The 24,393-nt window shown below is 39.2% G+C and overlaps 1 protein-coding gene across 1 annotated transcript in view; it reads right to left on the minus strand.

Moving 5' to 3' along the window:
• The window catches only part of LOC137184113 (CUB and sushi domain-containing protein 1-like), a 159,442-nt gene that overhangs the window by 88,688 nt on the left and 46,361 nt on the right, over nt 1-24,393 (minus strand). The window contains exons 16-21 of the mRNA XM_067591491.1: nt 19,701-19,827; nt 18,777-18,988; nt 16,097-16,288; nt 13,006-13,144; nt 9,051-9,238; nt 7,155-7,349 (exon numbers count right to left, since the gene is read on the minus strand). Of these exons, the coding sequence (XP_067447592.1) occupies nt 7,155-7,349; nt 9,051-9,238; nt 13,006-13,144; nt 16,097-16,288; nt 18,777-18,988; nt 19,701-19,827 (1,053 nt within the window). The remainder of the gene's footprint in view (nt 1-7,154; nt 7,350-9,050; nt 9,239-13,005; nt 13,145-16,096; nt 16,289-18,776; nt 18,989-19,700; nt 19,828-24,393) is intronic.

The following is a 24,393-nucleotide window of genomic DNA, read 5'->3' on the forward strand; positions in this document are numbered from 1 at the left end:
GCAGAAAATTAATTTTGTCCCCAAATATCACTAGGGCCACTGTGGCTCCAAGGATTTGTTATATAATGCAAAATTATAGTGCTTTTGATCTGCGTGTATATGTGTGCATGTGTATTTGTCTTGCTGTGTATCTACATAATTAAATCAAATGTACAGTTTTTTTTCCCACCATTACTTTACAATTCATTAAAGCAAATTAATAAAGATTATTTTAAAAAGAAGGAATGCCCTCCTTTGACTGATGTAGGATTGTGGACACATATTTACCTGTAACCAACATATACTATGTAGCTGTGAGTAGTAAGCAACAGTGGTACTGTGTAGCTTCAAATCAAATTGAAACAATGTAGAAAAGTGCTGTAACGTAGTTTCACATGATTTTAACACTGAGATGTCGGTTCTGTAAGCACTCTCTTCAGAGTAGTTCCTTCCCCTTTACAACAAGCCAGCAGGATAAAAATGTTAGTGAATGAATTTATGTGGTGCTGAGCCAAGGCACAGTGTGGGATCTCCTGTATCAGCGTATAGCAGTTTCCTGTTAATTCCTATCAGCATTACATGACCCACTAGAATCAGACTTCACAGTAGCCTGATCCATCTTCAGCACCCCCAAGAGAGTTACAAACCACATGCACCAACAGTATGTGGGCGTGTGCACATTTATGATGCAGGTTAAGCTAATAGAGGTCAATGAAATTAGTGTAATGTCAAAAATAGACTGGACGCATGTATTTAGTGGAGCAGAGTGGAAAGCCGCTTCTGGGACGCTTCTGAAATGTGCTGCAGTGCGGCTGGTGGGATCACAAGCATTGACTAGAGTGGCCGCGATCACCTCTGGCAGCTGGAACGTGAGGCAGCCGCACCCGGTTGGATCAAGCCGTAAGTGTGTGTGAATGTGTGTGTGTGTGTGTGTGTGTGTGTGTGTGTGTGTGTGTGTGTGTGTGTGTGTGTGTGTGTTGAAAACAGTGGTAACAAGCACATTTGTCAACGTCACCCCACCAATACACACACACAGTCATGGTGTATTCTTATCGCTCCTCCTCTCACCTCTTCTGGCCTCTACTCTTCTTGTCTTGTTTCGGTTGCTATTGTGCAGTGTACAGCTGTGGCCCCAGTCCCAGTATCCACCAGAAGATATCATTGCTGATCCCTAACAGACGCTTATCATCATCACTTCTGTGCTCAGTGAAAATGTGAGAGCAGGAGGGTACAAAGGTTCAAAATGCTATATGAGGAATGGGACAGCACTTTGTGAATCAGCATGTTGCCTGGGCCATACTGTAAGCCTGTCTGTGGCCGCTAAAGTGTGAGGATGCGATTATACTGTACATGCAGTTTAATAACATTCTAATAACATACATACTATTAGCAATGTTGATTAAAACGGATTAAAGCAGATCAAAACTAATGATCATGCCTTCATTGAATAAAGGAGTCATTAAAGCAATGGTTGCTCTTGACCTTTTTTCCCCCAGCCCATTGAATCCTTTTTGATTTTGTACATCCTTTTGAGGGTAATTCTCTCAAGCAAAGTCCTCAGCATTGCAGTCTTGTGGAAACTGTGCATAAAGGGCTCAAAAAGTCCACCAGAGAGCCCTCAAGCACTTTCTGATTTCACACTGGGACAGCCCTGAGCCCTTGCAGACTTATCGCGAACACATGTCAGAGTCTAGTGGATATTAAGACTGGGTCTGTATTCTTGGCTGAGACTTGCTCTGTAAAACAGATTTACATGCCTAGAATGAAAAATACAGCGAAATTCGGTTTGGTTTCTACTCCTATGCTAGACAGTTGCTGTACTCCCACCCACTCGTCCTCCTCCCCACTCCTTTCCCTTCCTACTTTCCTCTTGTTTCCTAAAGCATCAGAGTAATCACCCTCTTTCTTTCCTCTCCTCCTGATCCTGTGCATTGATATCGACTGATATTTTTTGGATTGATTCTTGTTGTGCTGCTACATTCAAACCCTCAGGTCTAGAGGTCTTTTCTTGATCTACCCACAATCCCCCAGTGGTACTGCTCTAGGCTCAGGTGTCAGCCTTATCAAAAGCCTTCACACACATGAGCTTTGATCACTCACACCCTCTCTCACACGCACACAAATAAATGCAAAAAATGCTATGGAAGTCACTCTCTTTCTCTCACACATCCATACGCTTTGATCATCCACACACATACACAAGAACACACGCGTACACAGCACTTCTGTAGTCCTACCTTTCACTGTCTGCGTCTCGTTTTCTTTCTGTCTCACACAAATGCACACATACACGTACACACAAAGACACACATAGCAGGGCTTTGGGGTGGTAGTGGAAGTACAGGAAAAGATTTCTAAAGTGTCCTAAACTTTTAAAGTTGTATTGCAGTTCTTCCTGGAACTTTCAGGAAACCATAAACAGAATAATTATGGTGACTTGTGTATGTGTGTGTGTATATATATATATAGACCCTGAATATACTTTACATATAACAAGACCCTCTGGTATCACAAGTGATTGAGAAATAATAATAAAAAAAAAAAAATAGTGCATTATGTACTCTCACCAGCCACTTCATTAGGTACACCTGTGCAATCGAAAGCAATCCAATACAACAGCTCTGCCATAAATTCCACATGTACGATACATACGATAGCTTATACATTTTCAGTTATTATTCACATTGTCAGAAAGGTGATAATTCTACTTCATGGTTATTATTGAGGTCTTAGTGGGTGATGGTGGTGTACTGGAGTGCATTATATTGAATTGTGTTCGTAATATTTTGTCCACTCCATTAACATACATGAGCAGGGCAAAATATTAGGAACTCTTTTCAGTATAATGCACTCCAGTACAGCACTTCCCACTATGACTTCAAATAATAAATATGAAATAGAATTATCACCTTTTTGACAATGTCAACAAAAACTGAAGATGTATAAGCTTCGTAAATGTAGAATTTATGGCAGAGCTGTTGTGTTGGATTGCATTAGATTGCACAGGTGTGCCTAATGAAATGGCTGGTGAGTGTATATGCACATGCCAATGTCATAGACATAATAGCAAAACAACAAATTTCATGGCTGTCATTTGTAAGAGCGACTAATTCCCATCACTTCTGGATATATACAGTGTGTGTGTATGTGTGTGTGTGTGCGTGTGTGTGTGTGTGGGGGGGGGGGGGGTTCAAAGAGGACAGTCAATGTGTAGAAACACAGACCACTTACCTTAGAATGTACATCAATTTTTTTTTCATATGCTCTATATAGCACATAAATGAACAGCATTCTGCCACTTATAGCCTGTAAACACACTTGCAACGTTGTACCGTACAGCCTTTATCAACAAGAGCAAAGACACACACCACCTGAACAACAGCAGCAATGGCAGCAGACAACCTCCTAAACCTCAGGTGTACCTGAATGACCATGCATGGTTAATGACCACTGCCAAAACATTAAAAACAGTAATAAGAAACATCTCAGATATTCAATAATATAACAATAATACTATAATTCTCAAATAAAAGCTAGTATTTTAATAATGACGTTGCCAGCTCAAATAAATAACGGCAGTAAAAAGTAAAAACAGAGAGGTGGATTTATCAGCTGTAGCATTATATCAACACTAATGCCATCAATACAATAACAGAGTCATGTCAAACTCATCAATCTACTGTTTTTATTTTCTACTTAATTCTTTCACAGTTTTTTTAGGTTAAGTCAATGAAAATCAACACTCCCTGCATGTTTCAACTTGTGTTTGTTGTTTTTAAAGATAGCTTAACAGTAATCTGTTAGGAAGAGTGGGAATAATTAGCGAGCAAAAAAAGTAAAGCAACAAAGACGAGAGTATGTTGTCGCACTGATTAAATTAACACTGTGTGAAATGAATGGAGTTGATGATGGAAGGAAAGTATTTTGAACTTTCCTGAGCCACTGCCACTCAAAATGCAAACAGTAAAAATCCTCAAAATACACACAAGCATTCTGTGTTGCTATTTTTTCTTGAGCCAAATGGGCGATTTCTGAGCGAAGAAATCGATAATTTAATCTTACCTGACAGAAAAAAATCAACAAACTTTGTTTTGATCCCCATAATTACAACATAGATGTTCCATAACAATGTAGTAGAGCAAGACTGCAGACACACACGCATACACACACACACAAACACATACTCAGAACATGGCCAGCTTTCTAAATCCAGTATATTTGTGCTAAATGGATATTCAAACATATAATGTATTCAAAGATTGAGCATTCAAGTATGTTTGTCTGTAAAAGCATAAGTGGTATACTGTATTTGGTGTGCGTGTGTGTGTGTGTGTGTGTGTGTGTGTGTGTGTGCATGAAAACTGCCTCTAGGCGGCACTCTGTAATAGCTACGTCTCTTTCTCACTGTGTCTCTCTCCCTCTGTTTCACACACACATACACATACACACAACCCTATCAACAGTCACGGAGAATTCCTTCTTTCTCGCAACAGCTCTTAGTTACCATGGAAACCAATAAAAGAGCGGTTTGAGATGGGAGGTGTGTGTGTGTGTGCGCGCCTGTGTGTGTGTGAGAGAGGGAGAGCGAGAAAGGCAGAGAGAGCCAGAGAGAAATGGTGAGAGAAAAATAGAGAGTAAATCAGACACAGACAGAGGAGGTGGGAGGAAGGTAGAATAGGAGAGAGAGCGAGAGAAGCAGAGGATGAAAAACAGAAAGAGAGCGTGGATAGTGAAAAGTAGTTACAGAAAAAAGGAAAGAGAAGACAGAATGTGTTGGGGGGGGTGTTGGTGGGGGGGATGAAAGGGAAGAAGAGAGGAGACGGAGGGAGTGTAAGTGGAGATGTATTATTTAAAGAGGTCTCACCCTGTCTAATGAGTTTGGTCTAAAAGCCCCAGGAGCTGCCCAAAGACAGAGAGACAGACAGACAGAAAAACTTCCCTAACAATGTGGTGAAAAAATTCAATGTGCAATACAAGCCAAGGGAGGAAAAGAGCAGGATTACTGTGTTGGACTGTCTTTAGTTGAATTGTTCTGCTTTGGTTATGTGAATCGTCCTATACTACAGGTGACAGCAATCTCAAATGATCAAGCCATGTATTTTGATCACAGAAAGGGCCTGGGCCAGGAACCAAATTCAAGACTGCAAACAACTCATCCAATGAAGAGCGTGCCTCATATGATTTAAATGTGGGTCAATCAAAAACTACTAAAACACCAGGTGCAACTCAGTCTCTAAAAAAAGTGAATGTACACATTTGTTTTTGACAAATTCTGAAATTTATAAAAGTTCAGCAAAGTCGTCAATATGATCATAGCCATTGTGTTACACATATTCAATCTCTTTATGTTAAAGTATTCTTAATGTTCAATTATTCTCTGTGTATTAGAGCTAAAAAGTGCAATGTATTCATTTTTTTCACATAAAACACACGTTATGAGGAAATTATGTCAAAATCAATTATAGCAAAAACATGAATCCATTACCAGATGAACTTTGAAGCCTTTCAGAGTTTCAGATCATTTTTTATTTGATAAAGGGCCATTATGTGGTCCTGCATTAATAGCCTTCAAATGTGTCTAAAATATCAATACTTGGCTTCTGTTCATAAATACATTGTTGTGTCTAGGTAAATATTACAGTGAATTAATTTCAGCTACCCCATTTGCTAATGAACACATATTGTTTATGTGTCCACAAAGATGGTTTGTTTAAGTTACCAAACACTAGAAATGCCTCACTGAACTCAACCAAAAATATACCAAATTACTCACTAAATTACAGCATAAAAGACTGATGGACTAACTGACTTCTTCATTCCTGATCTTGGTGAATGACTAGCTGACTGACTGACTGGAAACACTGCAAAATGATTTTGAAGTTCATTGATTCAGCACAAAAACAACGTGTTAATACATCAAAGTAATAAAATAACAGCATTTTTCTTGTCTATTAACATAACAAGTGAGATTTCCATACAGATGTATCTCTCAAAATACATACAGACTGAGTAAAGTTATTTTTCTTTCTCAGTTTTATGCTACTGAATAACAGATTATAGCGTCTGCATGTTCAAAACCACAGCTGGACAAAGACTAGCTAGAGAGAACTTTCCAGAGTTGAAGTTGGTTAAGTAACTGTAACACATCTAAAATTGATAAGTGGCAGTATTATCTTGAAATAAGCTAGATGAATCTGAACATGAGATAAAATTACTTTTTTTTTCTCGCTGTTGCTGTTCTCAAATAGCTGCTCTGAGTGCAATTATCTCATCTTTATTCTCTCACACACCCAACCCCCCTCTTCACTGTCTCTCAGACATTATTAAACAGAACTTTCACAGGAGCCTTTTTCAAAGTGTTAAGAGGTATAAGTAAGTGTCTGTGTGTGTATATTGCCCATGTGTGTGAGTCTGTGTGTGTTTCTTTTGTGCTCATTTTAAAATTCCTTCCTTGTCTTGCTACCTTGGTCTGTGGCTTATTTGAATTTTTACCCGCATGTCACTAGGTCAGGTCTCTGTCACTTTAGAGATCACACACATATGCGCGCGCACACACACACACACACACACACACACACGCACACACACTCACACTCACAAAAGCTCATATACACTTTGAATGGCAGTTTGGCAGGTGTCACTTCCTTGGCTCTGTGAGCCGTCAATCAAATAGACAGTTCAACCTTCCAATCCCTGACAGACTCTCAGTCTCCGATATGCACACACACACACACACACACACACACAGAATTGCAGGTTAGTCACACATCATTTAAACAGGTTTTAATAAATCAGTCACTAGATTTTTGCATGGTATTGCCACCTAAATTTTTACCACAAGTGTTGAGTATGACTTGTGAATATTCAGTAAAAAAAAATGTTTTTGGGGATAGTTGACAGTATAGAGGCAGACAGGAAATGAGGGGAGAGAGAGGGGTATGCAACAAACGTCCCCTTCTCGAATCAAACTGCAGATTTTGAAGTTAAATGGTATGCAGCTTAACCAGTTGGACATCCATAAATACTCAGTTTTAATGGTAATACTAGGGTATACTATATATGTGCAAGCAGGTCTTTTGTCTGTACTTTGACATAAGCGCAAATTGCCCAACATGAGTTTTCCATCAACTGTTACATGTGCTTGTTAAATGTGGTTCTTAATGTGTCTCTCCTACCTTTACATGATGGTAGAGCCCTGTCCCACACCGGCTTCCCATCGTTCCCCATGACACAGGTGATGGTATCCCCGCCCACTGTTGTGTAGCCATGGTGACAGTTGTAGGACACCTGAGATCCCAGTTTGTAGTCATAACCTGTCCGACTGGCGTTCATAATGTTACCAGGGTCGAAACAGGCCTCTCTTGGTTTTTCTGTGGACAATGGAGAGAGTTTGTGTTACTCAACAAAATCAAGACTTAAATAATTTGTAATATTACAAAACTTAAACAAAATGTTTTTATTTTTCATAATTTAATTATCTGGGAGCACTAGACTCTACACCTCAGCCTCTTCGTGGTGCAGAAGAAGGCACTGTGATGGTTTGCTCTCTGTGGTAGTACTGTTTATTACATGGCAAATTCCTGACAATTTTATTAAAACAATGAATGGGCTTAATATACATATATCGTTTATACAATGTCCAAAACATACTTTAATTTGTTATGTAGACCAATACAGGAAAATTTCAGATTTCATTGGGGGATTTCACAGGTGCCTAACACAGGACATATTGAATATCAGCTTCTATTAGATCTTTGTTTTCTTGTGGGAGGGGAAGGACGAAATAAGGGTAAAAGAGAAGAGGGAAGAAAAGAGAGAAAGAAGAAGATAGGGATAGAAGAGAAAATAAACACCAGGAGTTTAAGATGGTCAAAAACTCTACTGGTTCTTGCCAGATCATTCTGGCCAGATTGTTTGCTGTTCTGTGATTGCCCAGTAAGAATGAGATATTGGGCATGACAGAGGAAAACTGACAGAGAGAGCGAGGTGGAGGGCAAGATGGAAGTGAAACAGGGAGATGATTATGGTTGTATTTTAATTAGAGAGATTGCAGATGAAAGGTAGTGAATTAATGACAAAAGTACAGAGGTGTGAGGTAGCGTGATGAGACAGACAACAGAGAGGGAGATAATCTTTTTTTAATTAGAGATAAATGGAGTGAGAGAAACAAAGAAAAAAAGAGGGTTTATAAAACTTGACAGAGCAAATCTAGTCTCTAGTCAGTCAAACAACTACTCATCAGTTCCACATTGACTATAGCTGTTAAATCACAGCCAGTCAAGCAACGTCTGTAAAACCAGGATGAGTCACAATCTGTGGAAGTAAACAACTCATGGGCTGACATAGAACAGCATGCCCTTTAAACTGAAAAACCCTCTGATGTGAGGGTGAGATTAATAGGCAGCTTAAAATATTATCCATGGTTCCCCAACAAATACTCCTATATTGACATTTGTATCATTACACTTCATAAACACAGAGTTCAGTTACAATGATTGTTTTCCATTTTAGTGTACAGAACAAACTGCAAATAGCTATCAAGTACGTTTATTTGCTAGAAATGTAATACAGCATTGATTTGTCCTCCAGTTCATGTGGACAAATAGCACAGCTAATACTCTTGGACAATTTGAAAAAAGATGGTCTGGTTTATTAATGAAGCTCTGTACTAAATTAAGCCTATAGTGCAGTTCTCCTTTGCAATAGATTACTATTGATTACTATTGCTGCAACCTTACTACTACCAATACTGTCACCAATACTAACACTACAAATACTGCACTTCTACTACTACTACTACTACTACTACTTATACTACAGCTACCCTACTGCTACTCCTCCTGCTACTATACCAACACAATTGTATTACTACAACCAATTATACTACTATTGCTAATAGTAATAGTACAACTTGCTTAACTTGTACTATCACAACTAATCAATATTCTGGCAGGTTAGACTGTTTTAAAACATTTTGTCATTATCTAAGAAGAATTACAGTACCTCAACTGTGACCTTGTTGGAAAATGTATGAGGATATTATGTTAAGACAAAGTTCTAAGTTTAATTACCTCTATATTCGATGGCGAACCCAGACATGCCCAGTGAGGCGTCAGATCTGAATGCCAGGAAGAGGCTGTTACCGCTGCTCTCTATCCGCTCTGGGGCCTGGTTGCCTTGGAGACTTGCTAGTAATGGCCCATTAGAGTCTTCACCTTCGTAGATGTGCAGGAAGTCGTAACTTGGCTCCATGTTAAAACTGGGTTACAAAAACAAAACAAAACAGAGAAACTTAGGTTAAAGAATCTAGTAAGATTGATTGTGTATTGTTTGTGTGTGAGTGTGTGTTTTATTGTTCAAATTCTCTGAACAATTGATCCAGTGATGTGTGTTAAATTCAAACTGCTTCATTTAACGACCGCCTATGAGTTTTTGCTACCTTTCTTTTAATCATCCGCTAATCTTCTTACCTTCATTTTGAGGTGTTTGATATGTTTTATTGATGTGTTTACTGCATTAAAAATGAAAGCTCTCAAAGTTTGTTTTTGTATTTTTCTTCATGAATTTAAGACAGTGATATATAGTCAAAAACACTCTTGTTTCATTAATATTTCATAAATATAAGAATGTGTGAGCGGCAGCAAAAGCAGCCATGTTGTGGCGTTTTAATATTAAGTTAATCATCCTTTTCTCATCATGAAAGGGCATGTTATGATATATTTTGTTTTTTTTCCCCCAGTATGTGTGTGAATATGTGTTTGTGTCTATCTGATACATGTGTGTGAACACATTTTGATTTGTTAAATCAAGCAGAACATATTTCTGATTTCGCAACCTGCTGCTACTGAACCTGCATCCTGAGCCTACAGTAGCCATTAATGCATGTTTCTTTGTAAAAGTTTTGCTGGTTTTCACTTTGACAGCTTCTCCTCATTTCTCTATACATACGTGAAGACATCTGGTCCTCATGAGGGTAAAAGTTTAAGAACACACACACACACACACACACAGTCCTGACTCAATGTTTGCTCTGACAGTCGTTATGTTAGCCTTGTCTCCTACCTGTCACACAGATACAAATTTATACGTACACATATACACACACACACACACACACATACACACACACACAGACATACGTATAGACACCTATCTCTGTTTGCTCTCAGAGTATGTGTGTATATTAGCTCTGACTTCCACCTGTCTGGTTAAACCATCCTGCTCAGTGTTTGGCTTGATGTCTTAGGACTTAACTGTGTGTGTGTGTTGTGTGAGAATATGAGCGTGTGCATGTGCATGTGCATGCGCACGCACACGTGTGTGTGTGTGCAAAGGAAGAGAGAGAGCATAAGAGAAAGTGGTATTAACTCCAGCAGCATAACGGCACCAGCGCCAGGGGTGCTGAAGAGCAGTGTTTCGAAGAACAATTCCCAGTTTATATTTTGTGCTCTAACACAAAGAGACACACAAGGACGCATGTACATGACACAAGCACAGGCATGAGGAAATACACAGTTCTGCAAATCAAAAACCATGTTTGTTTACACTGAAAACTCTAAACAGGATAATATGTAATGTTCCAATTAAAATGTTATGTTATTTAAATTCAGAAATGCCAAATTAATATGGCATATTTACAAGATGTGTCCCCTACTTCTTCTAATGTTTCGCTTTACTTTAAGACACAAGAAGACAATCATGAATATCTGGGTTTTGGGTGGAAGATGTGTTTGTGACAAGACTTGCTTAACTTAAAAAAAAACCTTAAGTAATAATTAACAAAGTTAAAGTAAATGCCAAGAATGCTCAAGTTAAGGCCCTGTGTTTATATCTGGTGCAGAATGGGCTTAACTGCATGTAAGCCCCTTCTGCACTGACAAAGCATTAAAGTGATCTGTGCTAATACCTTTTGCAGTAGTGATACATTCTGGGTTAGAATGCTAAAGCTACTAAGTGTCATAAAAAGAACATAAAGATCTTATAGAGCAGAAATGGGACGGCGCCATAGCCTCTCATGACCGAAGAAAGGTTTTACTCAATGGTCTGTTAAGAGTTGAGAGTGGAATGCAAATTAAGACTAATCAAGCTAACTTGAGAAGCTATAATTGAGTTTGCTTAGTGATGAATTAAACATCTTGAAATATACAGTACACAAGCCACAAAACAGCCAGTGCTCTAATTTTGAGAAAAATTCATATGCTTTCCCTCTAACTATAAGTAGTCAGTGTAGTACATTTATAGAACATATTATCACTTTGGGTTATTTTACAGAGAATATAAATCTTCTTCTGGCTGATACACTTCAGCACTGCTATAAAAACAGAATCAGTTAGATATGGACAATCAAATGACCATTACATGATAACACAAAATGAGTTCTGACTTCACTTGGAGAAACAAGAATTGTGCTGTGATTTGACTCAAAGAATGATCAAAAGATTGAGTCATTAGTTATTGGGTCAAGTGAAGTCTATTTCAGCTGAGCTTATAAAGCACAATTCCAGCACCAGCTTAAAATTAGATAAATGATGACAAAGAAATGACACACAACATTCACAAAACAACCAATATCAATACAACTTAATTAAAAGTAAAATACAAAAAACAGTCATTGTTACAACAGAAGGGAATTATCTTTCCAGCTGAAAAACACAAAGCCAAATTTGGGTCATTTTTTTTCCTTTGGCAATCTGGAGAAAGTCCGCTTTGCTTTATCTGCTTTGCTACATGTGAAACTCCAATCTTCACTTTTGCTTTAGTCATAAGCCTCTAACCACTGTGACATGTAAAATATTCACCACCAAGTCACAATCAGGACTTGAAATGCAAATAAACACTGCCCTACTACCAAAAAAACAAAACATGGAAATTGTCAGAGATACTTTCCATTTACACATTTATTTCACCTCCCATATCAATGCAAAAAGAGTGAATGATGTTTGAGTATGTTTCTCTCTATGTGTGAAATTGACCAATATTTCTTTTACTAATAATCAAAAAGTTCCTGCACAGATCAATCCATGGTATGTCTTTAAGATTTTATAAGAAGTTCACAATGATAAACAAACTAAAAAGAAAAATGTCTGATTGAAAGATTTAGGCTATTAAGTGCAGCTAAAGGCTGTGACACTCCAGGGGGAAAAAAATCTATTTATCTGGCCTGTAGCTTTTTAACCATTAAACTACTTTAATTAGTCATGTTAGGATTAGATTTTCCCTCAGTTTTTAGACTGATTTAATGTTTATTACAGTTTTTTCAACCTCCATAGGTTTATATGTTACCCCAGTGATCCTTAACTGTGTGTTAATTAAGATTAGACTAAACTGGTCGGGGCCATTGACTATACAACACAGACATTTTTTGACCCTTGATGGGCTACACTGAGCAAAGCAAAGCCTACACTGAAAAATAAACTTAAATTAAACGTGCTTAGGGGACAAAGTCCAATACCCTAAATTTTTATGTTTTCTCAGGTTTTTGGGTGAACTAATTAAAAATGAATGTCATCAGTGAGGCCATTGCTCTGCCCTGACTTTTAGTGAGGCCTTGTTGCTGCTCCCTTAGTGTAGCATAGCGACCAGGTTACATTGTTGTGTTTTTATTTGATTCCGTGTTTTCCCCATATCTCCATCTCCCTCCTCTGCTTTCAGAGCGCTGCTGTGTGCTGCTCCTCTGCTGTCGGTGTGTCTGTTTGACCGAAACACACACACACACATGCAGAGCAGAGAGTGGGTGTGTTTATTTGTGCTTTGGAACGTAACCGCTGTGAAACAATCAGAAAATAACATTTTATTACTCTGATTCATGGCGTCTTTCTCGCCATCACTGCTCGCTCTCGTCATTCACTCTCTAGCTCACTCAACCACTGCTCTCTCTCTCTCTCTCTCTCTCTCTCTCTTGCTTGTTGGGCCAGGGAGGAGGCAGAAAAAAGTTCCACTAGTATAAGACTTGAAAAAGTTACATTGTATACAAGTGTTCATGTGCACATACTATAGAGAGCCGCAATTTAAATTTAGGTGGCCTACCTTTTGAAGATGAGGGCAATGACAAAGTCAGCGTTGACTCTGATCCTCCAATCACACTCTTTCCCCGGAGGGTAAGGCTGGGGGTAGTTGGGAGACAGAATTACTCCAGAGGGGCCGCTGACGTTTCCCCCACAGGTTGCTGGAGAAAAACGGAGAGAGATGGGAAGAGAGATAGAGAAAGAAAGATGATTACACAGCATTGGGCTTGGGGTAATTTGGAAGGAGAATCACCCCTGACTGACCACTCATACAGTATAACCCCCACAGGTAGGTGGAGCGGAACAGAGTTCGTTAGTGATGGGAGGTATGGCAGGGGTAGGTTAGGAGAGAGAATTAACCCTGGTGGGCCGCTGGTATTACCTCCACAGATAGCTGGAGAGGTTGAAAGAGTAAAAGAGAGAAAGAGGGATTGTGAGATTTAGTTATAGAGTGTAGGGCTGAGGGTAGTTAGCACAGAGAATCGCCCCTAGCGGTCCTGTTATCCCACAACAAGCCAGAAAGCGGGAAAGAGATATTGGTGAGAGAGACAGATAGGTGCTTTCAAGCAGCAATTAAGTGATGTGAAGGAAGAATTTGAAACATGAAGAGGTGTCTTGGGGGTGTCAGGTGGGTGTGAACAGATAAACAACAGTGAAATAGAGGTAAACACAGGCATTAACAGTTGCAGATCATTTACACACAGGCATGCACTTACACAATAGACTATTGTGTTTAATGTTGGTTTAATCTTAGGAGGTTTTGAACACCCAGGGATTTAACACCTGAGGTGAAGAGTGATGAAGAGAGAAGCACATGGGTGCTAAAGCTAAGAGAAAGCAGAGGGAGATTTAAGTCCTACATTTTATCTACAGCCATGCAAAAGATGAGGTCACTGGCAAAGAGTCAGAGGCAATATCAGGAGAAAAGCATAAAGTGTTTCACAGGCATGGTTACAAGGCAAATTACTAGTGTCTGTGACCATGCTGGAGGTCTTCCCGATAGTGCAGACTGATAAAGAGGAGGTGAGCAGCAACAGAAAGAGAGCTGGTTTTGCAGTTTCCAGTGGTGTAAGTCTTTGGCAAATGTCTGTAGTACTTTGCTGCAAGCTGAGGGGTGGAAACCCTGCTACTTGCTGCAGGAGTTTTCATCAGCTTGCTCACATTGTTTCCATCCCACCTTCAGCTATGTGCATAGTTAAAAATCCAGCAGCTTGGCACCTTCATTGTAATCTCTTTGTGATTTTCCTCCCCTCCTCTACTCAACCCTGACTAACTTGACATATTTCATATGCAAGACAAAACCAATCTGGGCACTTAAGTTAATGAGGAAAAAGAACTTCATGCATTTCATCCCCCAGTACAGACCTACTGTTCAGCAGAAGCCTTCTACCAATGTCAGAAAGTACTGTCAGAGAAATCTGTGCAAGTGCTACTAGTTCATTTCAAGCTAACATATTGGAATTTGTAGGTTGGCTGGTGAGGACACTGAAGGGCTCTTCCTCAAATATATAGTACCGTTTTTTGCTCCGACTCTGCTATTCCTGCATTTTCTGACTCAAAAAAGACAGGCTTCAGGGCTGGAAGTCACTTGCTTCCTTCAGTGAGGAAGTCAAGTGTGTCAGAGGAAGTTGAGGAGGAAAATAAAGGGAGGAAAGCACACCTGAAAGTGGGAGACTAGAAAACAAACTGCAGAGAATTGTGTGAACGAGGTGTCGAGTGGGATGTGGAAGCTCACTGGGCTCTAAGCAGCAGGTGGGCCTGATGGTGTTGATATAGGGAAAAAGAGCAAACAAGCTCTGGTTTTTTAACAGTTTTGATACAAGAACCCCCGTCACTGCTATCTGAATCATCCTTTGCTGCAAAAAATCTAATACGACCTGACTTTTTTTCCACGCTTCTTCTCCTGTCCACCTTCTATCCCACTCTTGCCTCATCCAAAGCTTGGCCGTCACCGCCACCCAGGCAAAAACTGAGTTTAGGGGGTTTTGATATTCCGTGTTGATTTTTTCTGTAGCCCTAAGCAACAGTGTTTGATGCTTATCTCAATCAGATTTCCTTCAGCACCTGTTCAACTTCTCCTTGATCTTAAAGAGCAGGTTTTTACAAGTTGCGAAGAGTAGATACTAACAGTGCAGTTAGTCACACTCAGGAGGGGTTTGTGGGAGGAAAAAGTCACCACAAAAGTAGAGGAGAGCAGACAGCCCTGCCAATCAAACAACAAGCTTAAATCAGTTTGATAACCCCCCGCTGGACACATGTTTTATCCAATATGGTCTGCGCTGAGTTGTAGTTAGTTCTGAAGTTTGGTATTGAGCTGGACTCAGCTGACTAACGTCATTACAGCAGGTTTGTTTACACAAGTGACTCCAATGAGTTATTTTAAGTCAGAGCACAGGGCCACAGCTCTGCCTCTCTGTCTGCTCCTCCAAAACATCCTGTGAAACTACCATTTATAAGACCAGATATAGATCTGACCACATCAGCTGAAATTATACTATCACAATTTTATTGTAATCATATTCATATTGTAGTTTAGTAGCCCATATTGTCAAAAGTATTGTTGTCTCAAAAACACATTGCAATATCGTGATTTCATTTTAAGGCCATATCCTCCATTCCTAGCCTGCTATATGGAAGACCATCTTACACACCAGCAGCAGCTCCATTCAGGATTGGAGATCACCTTACCAGCAAGCTTCAGTTGATTTGCCCCCAGAGAAGTATGTCAGACAAGGTAGAACAACACAGGGGCACCCAAGGGACCTGAACTGTCATGTTTGTTGTTTACTCTCTACACTTGAGACTTAAGATATAACTGTGAATCATTCCATCTCCAGAGGTTTTGTGTTGAGTCTTCCATCCCAAGATGTATTCATTAGAGGAAGCAGCGAAAGTGTTGCTGTCTGATGGACAGTATTTGAAAATCTTTATCCAGTGGCTTTTTTATATTCACTCCACATTTGTTGTGTACAATATAACTTCTATTAATTAATACTATTAATTAACTCATTAACATCTATTATCAGACCACTGCATCATATTCTATCTCCTATTTTTATTTAATTTAATCTCAGGTTGGCAGTCAGTAAATCCACAAAGTAATGTAAACCTACCTATACATGTTGGTGGATCAGGTTGCCAGTAGAACCTGTTATCCATCCGTACACATGTGATGGTGTCCTGGCCTTGGAGCTGGTAGCCAGGATCACACTGGAATGTCATACTGTCACCGGGCTCCTTACTGTCCCCGTATCGAGAACCATTTACAGGGATGCCTGGGTCATTACAGGTCGTTGCTGTAGTGGCTGGAGGGTGAAAAAGACAAAGAGAGACAGACATTGACATACCTTTGTAAATGGAAATTATTTTAATCAAAATTGGTACAGTATGCAATATGTGTCTGTGTAGGATATTATCTGATTTAAAGGTTGGTGAATAGCTAATATCATGACCTAAAATTAAAATACAGCAAAATGTATTTAATAAAATGTATTCCTATTTGTTATCTATGTCAGTGGTTCCCAACCCAGGGGTTGGACAGATATATCTAAGGGGTCATGAGACAATTAACAAGATGGGAAAGCAGAAAAAATATGTATATTTTTCAGTTCTTGTAATCTTTGCCTTTTTTGTTGTGAATTACTGCACACTGTTACCTTTTCATCATCAGGCCTCTAATTTAATTACTTAATTACTCAAGCAGTTACTTTTACTTTTTGGTCCATTTGCTTGTAACCCATACACAAATGCAACAGCGAGTCGCCAGAAGTAATGGCTTCATTTTAAGGGCTCACATGCAGAAAAGGCTGGGAACAACTGATCTACATCATCTGCCAAGGGATAGGCAAGCCAGCATTTGCCACTGCTTGAACTCTCATTATACAGTAGACTCATCAATTAGTCATGGAGCTCCAGATTCAGCGAAAATTATAGATCAAATCTTGGCCAAAATAATAGATAACAATAGGGCATGTGGGCATGGAAGCCAGTATTATGAATTACAATCCACACTGAACATATAAATTATCTTTTGCATAAATATTCCAACCACTGGTGTATAGCCAAACATAGTGTTATAACATCCTGTTTATTATATATTTCCAGTACAAACAGTGTTTATTCCATCAAGGACACAGAGAGAGAAATGAGAAAGGACAACGAGAGAAAAAAAATATTAAAGAATTAAATTTGTTGTTGCATCATCCCTAAAAAGCCCTCACTCAATAAATCTACAAACCTTGCTTTACATAAATTAGTGTAGTGATAGATATTACCTTGGCTTTAGTAAATCAGCACAGAGGTAAATATAAGGTGTCATTACCATAGTAATGGAATAAGAGTGCTTTGATTAGTATGTTAGTGAGTGCAAATATTTATTGTTTTAAATGTGAGGAGGATGGGGAAAAAAACAAAATGTGTGAGTGTGAGAGGGCGATAGAGAGTGAAAGAGAGGCCTGGATGTAAATATTTATGACTGGAAATATACATCTCTTAATGTTCCAACAACTGTGTGCGCTGGAGCGCGTGTGTGCACACAGAGCAAGTGGGGGTGCATGGGTCTGTAAAAGAATTGGGTTGGTAATTAAATGGCTATGCGTATGAACGAACACAGGATAGCGCATGTGTGTGTGTTTGTGAGTGAGCTGATGTGAAAAAGCAGCTGTAAAGGTACGATGGTCTCCCACTTCCTACGTTTTCTTACTCATTGTGCCCCCTGATTGATTTTGCTGCAAGAGTGGATCGCAGTGACTTTGGTCAATGATTCTAATAGGACAGTGCAGAGACATTTTTGTGTCTAGTGGCTCAAACAGCAATGACCATCCCAAAGGGAACAGATATTGTAGAAATTGCCCTTTAAAAAAAAAAAAAAAAGGAAGAAACAGCAGCAACAGTTTGTGTTCATTGGCATCCTATTGAGTGAGAATGATGAAAAAACTAAAATCTTACTGGATTAATAGTTGTCAATTTCATGAGTTCAAAACCCTTAAAATTAATAAAAATTACTTTGTCAATTAGCCTATAATTTTTTTTTAGCATATACAGTACCAGTAAAAAGTTTGGACACACTTTCTCATTCAAGTGTATAATGTGTGTATAATTTGACACATATGAATGGTTTGATGGTCTTACAGATAAAATCATTTAACAACCCCTTCAGGCTTTCGACCACATGCTAAGAAGTATGTATCTAAAGTAAGGTATGCTTTACATATCCCGATTTAGAGACTAATATTAATCCATTTTACCAATCTACCATCTCTCAAAGAAGGATTTTATGATGCTGTTAAATAACTAACTAGCATGATATTAAGCAGCGCTCATAGTTTTGTTACCATATCTCCTGGTTTCCTAAACTGTGTGTTATAACCAACACTGAGCCACAGGTCTCTGCTGGTGGTGGTGGGCCCATTAAGTACTTAGTGAGCTTGGGTCCCGGAGTGAGATATTAAATCCCTCATTTGATTCTTTGGCTTAAGGTTTTTCGGAAATCCTGTTAAATATAGTATTAATTCCAGATTAATTCCCTTATAGCCAATAAAAATGAAGTTTATATAATAACTAAGAAACTATATGTGTGATGAGTGCTGAGTTTGTTAATTAGCTAATTTAATTGCTAGTTCAGTAATTGGTTTTCCTTCATAAATGGATCTGGGGGATATTTTGGGGCAGACCACCCAAATCAGTGAGTTTGCAGAATCATAGCACACTTTTTGAGTGGCAGTCATTCAGTATTTTATCCTCCATGCAAGTTCCAAATTTTAACATTTTTGATTTATAGATGAGGCTACTTACTTGAGAACTGTATAGAAAATCCTTGCTTGCTGATGAAGTAATCAGAATCAAACTGCAGTGTGAGTATGTTGAAAGTCGAGTGGATATCTTCAGGCAAGGCTGGACCTGACCACTCTTTCAACAGGATCCCTCCATCCGAGGGCCCAGATGGACCATCCCAAACTCTCAGGATATCGTGGCCGACCTCAGTGTCAAAGACGATGAAGTGAAGGCTAAGAAAAGAAAAGAAAAAAACACACACACACACACAGGAGCACAGAGATCCAATACAAACGTTAACAACAGTTCTTTATTTGACAGGTTTACCATAAACTCATGTCCAATATCAAATCCAATGAAGTAGAGCTGAGAATAGACAGCTCATACTAGCACACACACACAAACACATGAATGTCAGCAGTAGCCACAATGTGTTAGGAAACATGATGGTGGCATAATGACTAATGTGGTGTACTCTCTGACACAGCAGTGGCTTTGACAGAGGACATTTATCTATAGTTACTGAAAATATTATTACCTGACAGTCTTGTGAGCGTTTTATAGTTTGTTTAGTGAACGTTGTTATCATATGGGAATCGTCCTATATCATTTGATTTGATTTGACTTAATTATCAGAATATTTTTCTGAAATTTGACTGTTTCACATAAATATCAAAACACAACATTTAACCAAACAACAAAACAAATACTACAACATATATTACATCAGACATTACGAATAAGTAGTAGCCAGTAAACTAATCCTATCTCAGCCGGAGCAAAGCAACTCTGCACTTATTAGTGTATCTGGTAATGTCTTATTTCTTTATCAAACATTTCATGGCTTGTTTCCTTTGATGCTGAACCAAAACTCAATCAGATAAATGCAGGGTATCATCATAATCACAGTGCCTTCAGTGCATATCCAACTGCTTCTTCTTTTACCTGATAGTCTTGCCAGTGTCAGCCTCTATAGTCCAGGTACAGTGGAGGTTGTTGTCATATGGGGCAGGGTATCCTGGAGACAGAATCCGTCCAGACACTGCTCCAGTTATGTGACCGCCACACTCCGCTGAGAGGACACAAGACAAGGGCTTATCAAACACCACTGGAAAAAAAACAACATACTGTTTATGTCCTTGTTATAATTTTACCTACAGCCAGATTTACAGCTATTACTGTTTATTGCTTCCACTTGTGATATGGAGCATGGCTTGAGCTTACATCCCCACTTAGATAATCTCCACATGTAGCAAGGAAGATCAAACACATAGGGAACATCATGATAAAGCCATATACTGTAGGATTATTGCAAGGTTACTGTGAATTACAAACTATCAAGATATTGCTGGTGACTTGCAGCCCTCTCAGCCATAAAGTTAATTCTTCTCAATCACAAAGACATTTGAAATGTATTGAAAATATGAGTCATTGCATTAGACTTTTATAAGATGACAAAATAAAGGCCAAATAAATCCTACAAGGTTACACAAATTCACCAGCACTGTCATAATGAATCTTGTGTCTTGTGACCACTTTTAATGGCAATGAAACTTGACAACCCTATTTATCACATTGATTTGTAAAAGGTGCCACAATTTGGTAGATAAGCAGTTCTTGCTCTTTTTTTGTTGTTTGTGATCCATTCTTGTTACAGTAAGTCTCTAAATACCACTTGATTCTTGGTATCAAATTCTTCCAGTCTTCTTCCCAGCCTTATTATATTTCTGTTCATCTTTATACTTTCTCCCTCTACTAAATTACTCTGAGGTGTGAAGGTTGAGTTAAATGAGAAATGGTTAAGAAAGGCTTGAATCATTAAATCAACCTTGAATTATCCAAGCTCTTGCTATACAGTTTCAAGGTTGTTGAACGACTTTGATGACTGTTTTCCCTTAAGGTTCTCCCTATAGTGTTAAGAGTTCAAGAAAAAAAAAACTCTTTAATACACAAGAGATAATTGGCTTTTTTGTGTTATTTTTATATTGTTTTCAGTGGTGAGGAACAGGGGAGATAGCAGCAAATAGAGGAAAAAGGCTGGAAGCATATTTGAACTCATCATGGTAGTACATGGGACACATAGTAACCCACTGAGCCAGCAGATCGCTGCTGATAAGGGAACAGTTCAGTATAGAGAAGGCTTTATATCCGTTTCTGTATTGTGTGTTTGTGTGAGTTAAGAGCAAACCATTAACACAGCTCTGCAATCTACAATACAATGACAACCTACTGCTGTTGCATTACCCCAGGCGAAATGCACACAAGTACACATCCTCATGTAAACACAAACACAAAGGCAGTAGCAGATAATCACACAATAACACACAAGGCCAGAAACATACTTGAAAGCACTTATTCAGTTACACACACACACACATATATGGATGTACACAAAAAATAACCAGTTGTTTCAGTCCCTAGTGATAGACAACACAGGAGGAAAGGCAACTACTCCACTATGTTTTATCATGAAAATCGGGTAGAAAGTGGAAGACAAAAAGAGAAAAAAAAAAAAAGTGATTTAGTAAGCCTGGGCCGATGACAACTGCAATTTCCCGACAGAAAAAGAAAGGAGACAGGCACACGTATATAGAGAAGAAGACAGACAGGTGTACTGTATGAATAGAGAAAGAGAGAGAATGACAATCTGCGCCACATGGTATGATAGACCACCACTCTGTTTGACTCAATGTAGGAGAGAGAGAGAAAGACGGTATAGAAATAGCTCCAGGCAAAGCCATCTCCTCATCTCCATGCTAGTACACGCAGATATGGGACCGAGCCAGACAGACAGGGAAGGAGACAGAGAGACAAACGCCCCAACAGGCAGACAAAGGAGAAAGATACAAAAGTAGCTGTAGAGGTAGTTAGCCCAGGGCTCTGCCAGCAAGTATTCTCCTGGTTGCTGGCTTACCTGGAATAAGGCAGAGCAGCTACAAATTAATGACTGACTGCAGAGGTATACAGGGACACACACACACACTCACACACACTCACACACACACACACACACATACACACACACACACACACACACACACACACACACACACACACACAGATTTATACATATCCGCTCAAAAACGCATATTCATTCTCATTCACACCCACATAAATACATTCAGCCCACATTCTTTTTAGTTGCCATTAGCAACCACATCAGGCCATGTCCCACCTCAGAGCTCAGGTGTGCTGGCAGGTTAGAGAGACACAAGGTTCGGCTCTGCAGCAGTGAATTGTGAATTAACATGTGCCAAGTGCCCACATCTACCCAACAAGGTGGAAATACTTACAGGGAAAGTGCTTTAATTTGTAAAATATGCAAAGCCACAAAATATTTATGGAGAAGCAGGAATTACGGACTTCAAAAATTGCGAATTTGCTTTAGGGATTTCCAAGCTAGGTAGGAACAATACAAACAAGCAAACATCGTATTCATGCTTCACTGGTGGTTGCTCATTGAGAATAAGCAGTCCGACTGGCCAGCTGCACACGCTGTAGTTAAAACACAAAACAACTTTCACAGGTCCATAAGCAAAAAAGAAAAAAGAAAAAAAAACATCATGTCAAAGCACCTGAATCGTTTGGCACACTCCTCTCCAGCCTAATTAAGAGCTGCCAAGTGCCAACTAAAGCTAAATCTGCCCTCTGGCAGCTTATCTACCTCACTACCTTGGAAATATTTAAATATATTCTAGATATGCCAAATGAGAAACCTTTTATTTTTGTCATTTTCACTGTCTGAAAAAGAAAAAACAAGACTTACGAATGTAACTACGGTTCTATGAATTCTGGATGACTGCCTAGAGACTGACTTGAGGCAGTCTGTAATACCTCGATACCCATCACGTGCATGCACAGGAGGTTAAAACACCCAGCAGTCATTTCCTACAGACTCTTCATGTCAAGACTGTCATGACAATAAACTCTGGCGGTCATCCCAGATTCATAGCACTTTAGTTATATTTGTAACTCTATGATTATGTCCAAACTGGACATAGAATGAAGACACTAGGTTGCAGCTTCTCCAGCTTCTGTTTGCGGGGTGAGACCTGCCTAATCGAGACTGAATGTAGTGAAAACTGAAAACCCCTTAGGAGGAAATAAGGGGTTGGGCCACAAGGTCACACCAGACCCATTCAAACTCCGATTTTATACACTCCCTGGCAACAGACAAAGCATGAAGTTCACCAAATTGCTTCATGAATGCAATAGTGAGGAGAAATGTAGTCTTTCCAGACAGCCAGAGGTCAGTCTGGGGTTCAAAAGGTGGTGTATACAACACCTCTAGAACCTCTGGAATATGCACAGTTAGGCAAGAAGATGAAAAGGAGACGTGATGACAGCTGGGTGTCAAGCTCCTTTATCAAATTGCTTGCATCATCCATGTCACACGTGTGACTTTGTTGGTATAAGATTTTGACCTCTTGTGCATTCCTATGATGGATATCCAGGCATACTGTCTCATACTGTGGTCAGGAAGGATGAAAGAGCACCAAATACTGCTGGAGTGCACAACAGCTGTCATACAGTTGGATGAATATTCCAATATACTTTCTGACAACATTCAAACACTCAAGCTCTATAATAATTTTCTTGAAGTTGTGTTGTTTGATACATAACAACATAACATAACAACTGTTTTTATGTCTCTTTTTTTCAATGTGTTTGCAAATCACTCATAGCAGAAACAGGCTGTATTTCAGTAAGAATCAAAGTATTTTGGTATTTTAACCAGCGATATGCATGGCTGGAGTTTGATATTATTACAGTTAATAATAAATTGCTACTTTTGTCATCACTCTCTGTAACTCTCTGTTGCAGACTGAAACTGCATTATCTAAAATCTGACTCCTATTCCGAGGATAACTTTTATCATAATTAGTCATCCTATCAGTTTATGTGTGCACGCACTAAACTAACTTGGATGAGAAAGCTGAATTTCTCTCGGTGGAATTTTTCCTACTTCTTTGAATTTGTCATTGACACACAAGCACACAGGCAGAGTAAATTACTTTTGAAAGTATGACAGGATGCAACCATCAATTCTGGGTTGTAATAGAAAAGTGCATGTGGGTGGACATTCACTTGAGTTTGTGCTGTTCAGTATCTGAAAAGATACTCTGGTCATGCCACCCTTAAATGGTGGGATGTCTGTGTGCAGGTCTATGTCATCTTATATTTGTTCAAGAAGTGACAATTTCAGGTGAATCAATATTCAGGGTCCCTACACCCTTTTGTTAAATCAAATTCAAGCACTTTTCAAGCATTTTCAGGGTACATTTTCATGCTTTTCCAACACAAACATCAGTCTCCAGTTGTGGCTCCGTCTTCTGTGTCGAGGCATTACTGTCAAAATAGTTTAATAATCCACTTACTCAAACGTGCAGAACAATAATTCTAGGGCCCAAGTTCCACCCGAGAACGTTTTGGCAGCGTACCAGTTTACTATAGGATGCTCATGAATGTACGCTAGCCAGCTTAGCCAAGGTAGCCTGGTTATCCTGGTCAACCTTTAGTGTCGCTGCCATCAGAATGACAACGACAACAATACCACATCTCCCCCCCTCCCTCCCCTCTCTGTGACTGTCAGTTTTTCACTCCGCCTTTGAGTGAAGCTGTTCAAAATGATAAACAC

This window comes from Thunnus thynnus, chromosome 1 (assembly GCF_963924715.1).
Source record: "Thunnus thynnus chromosome 1, fThuThy2.1, whole genome shotgun sequence".
Lineage (NCBI taxonomy): Eukaryota > Metazoa > Chordata > Actinopteri > Scombriformes > Scombridae > Thunnus > Thunnus thynnus.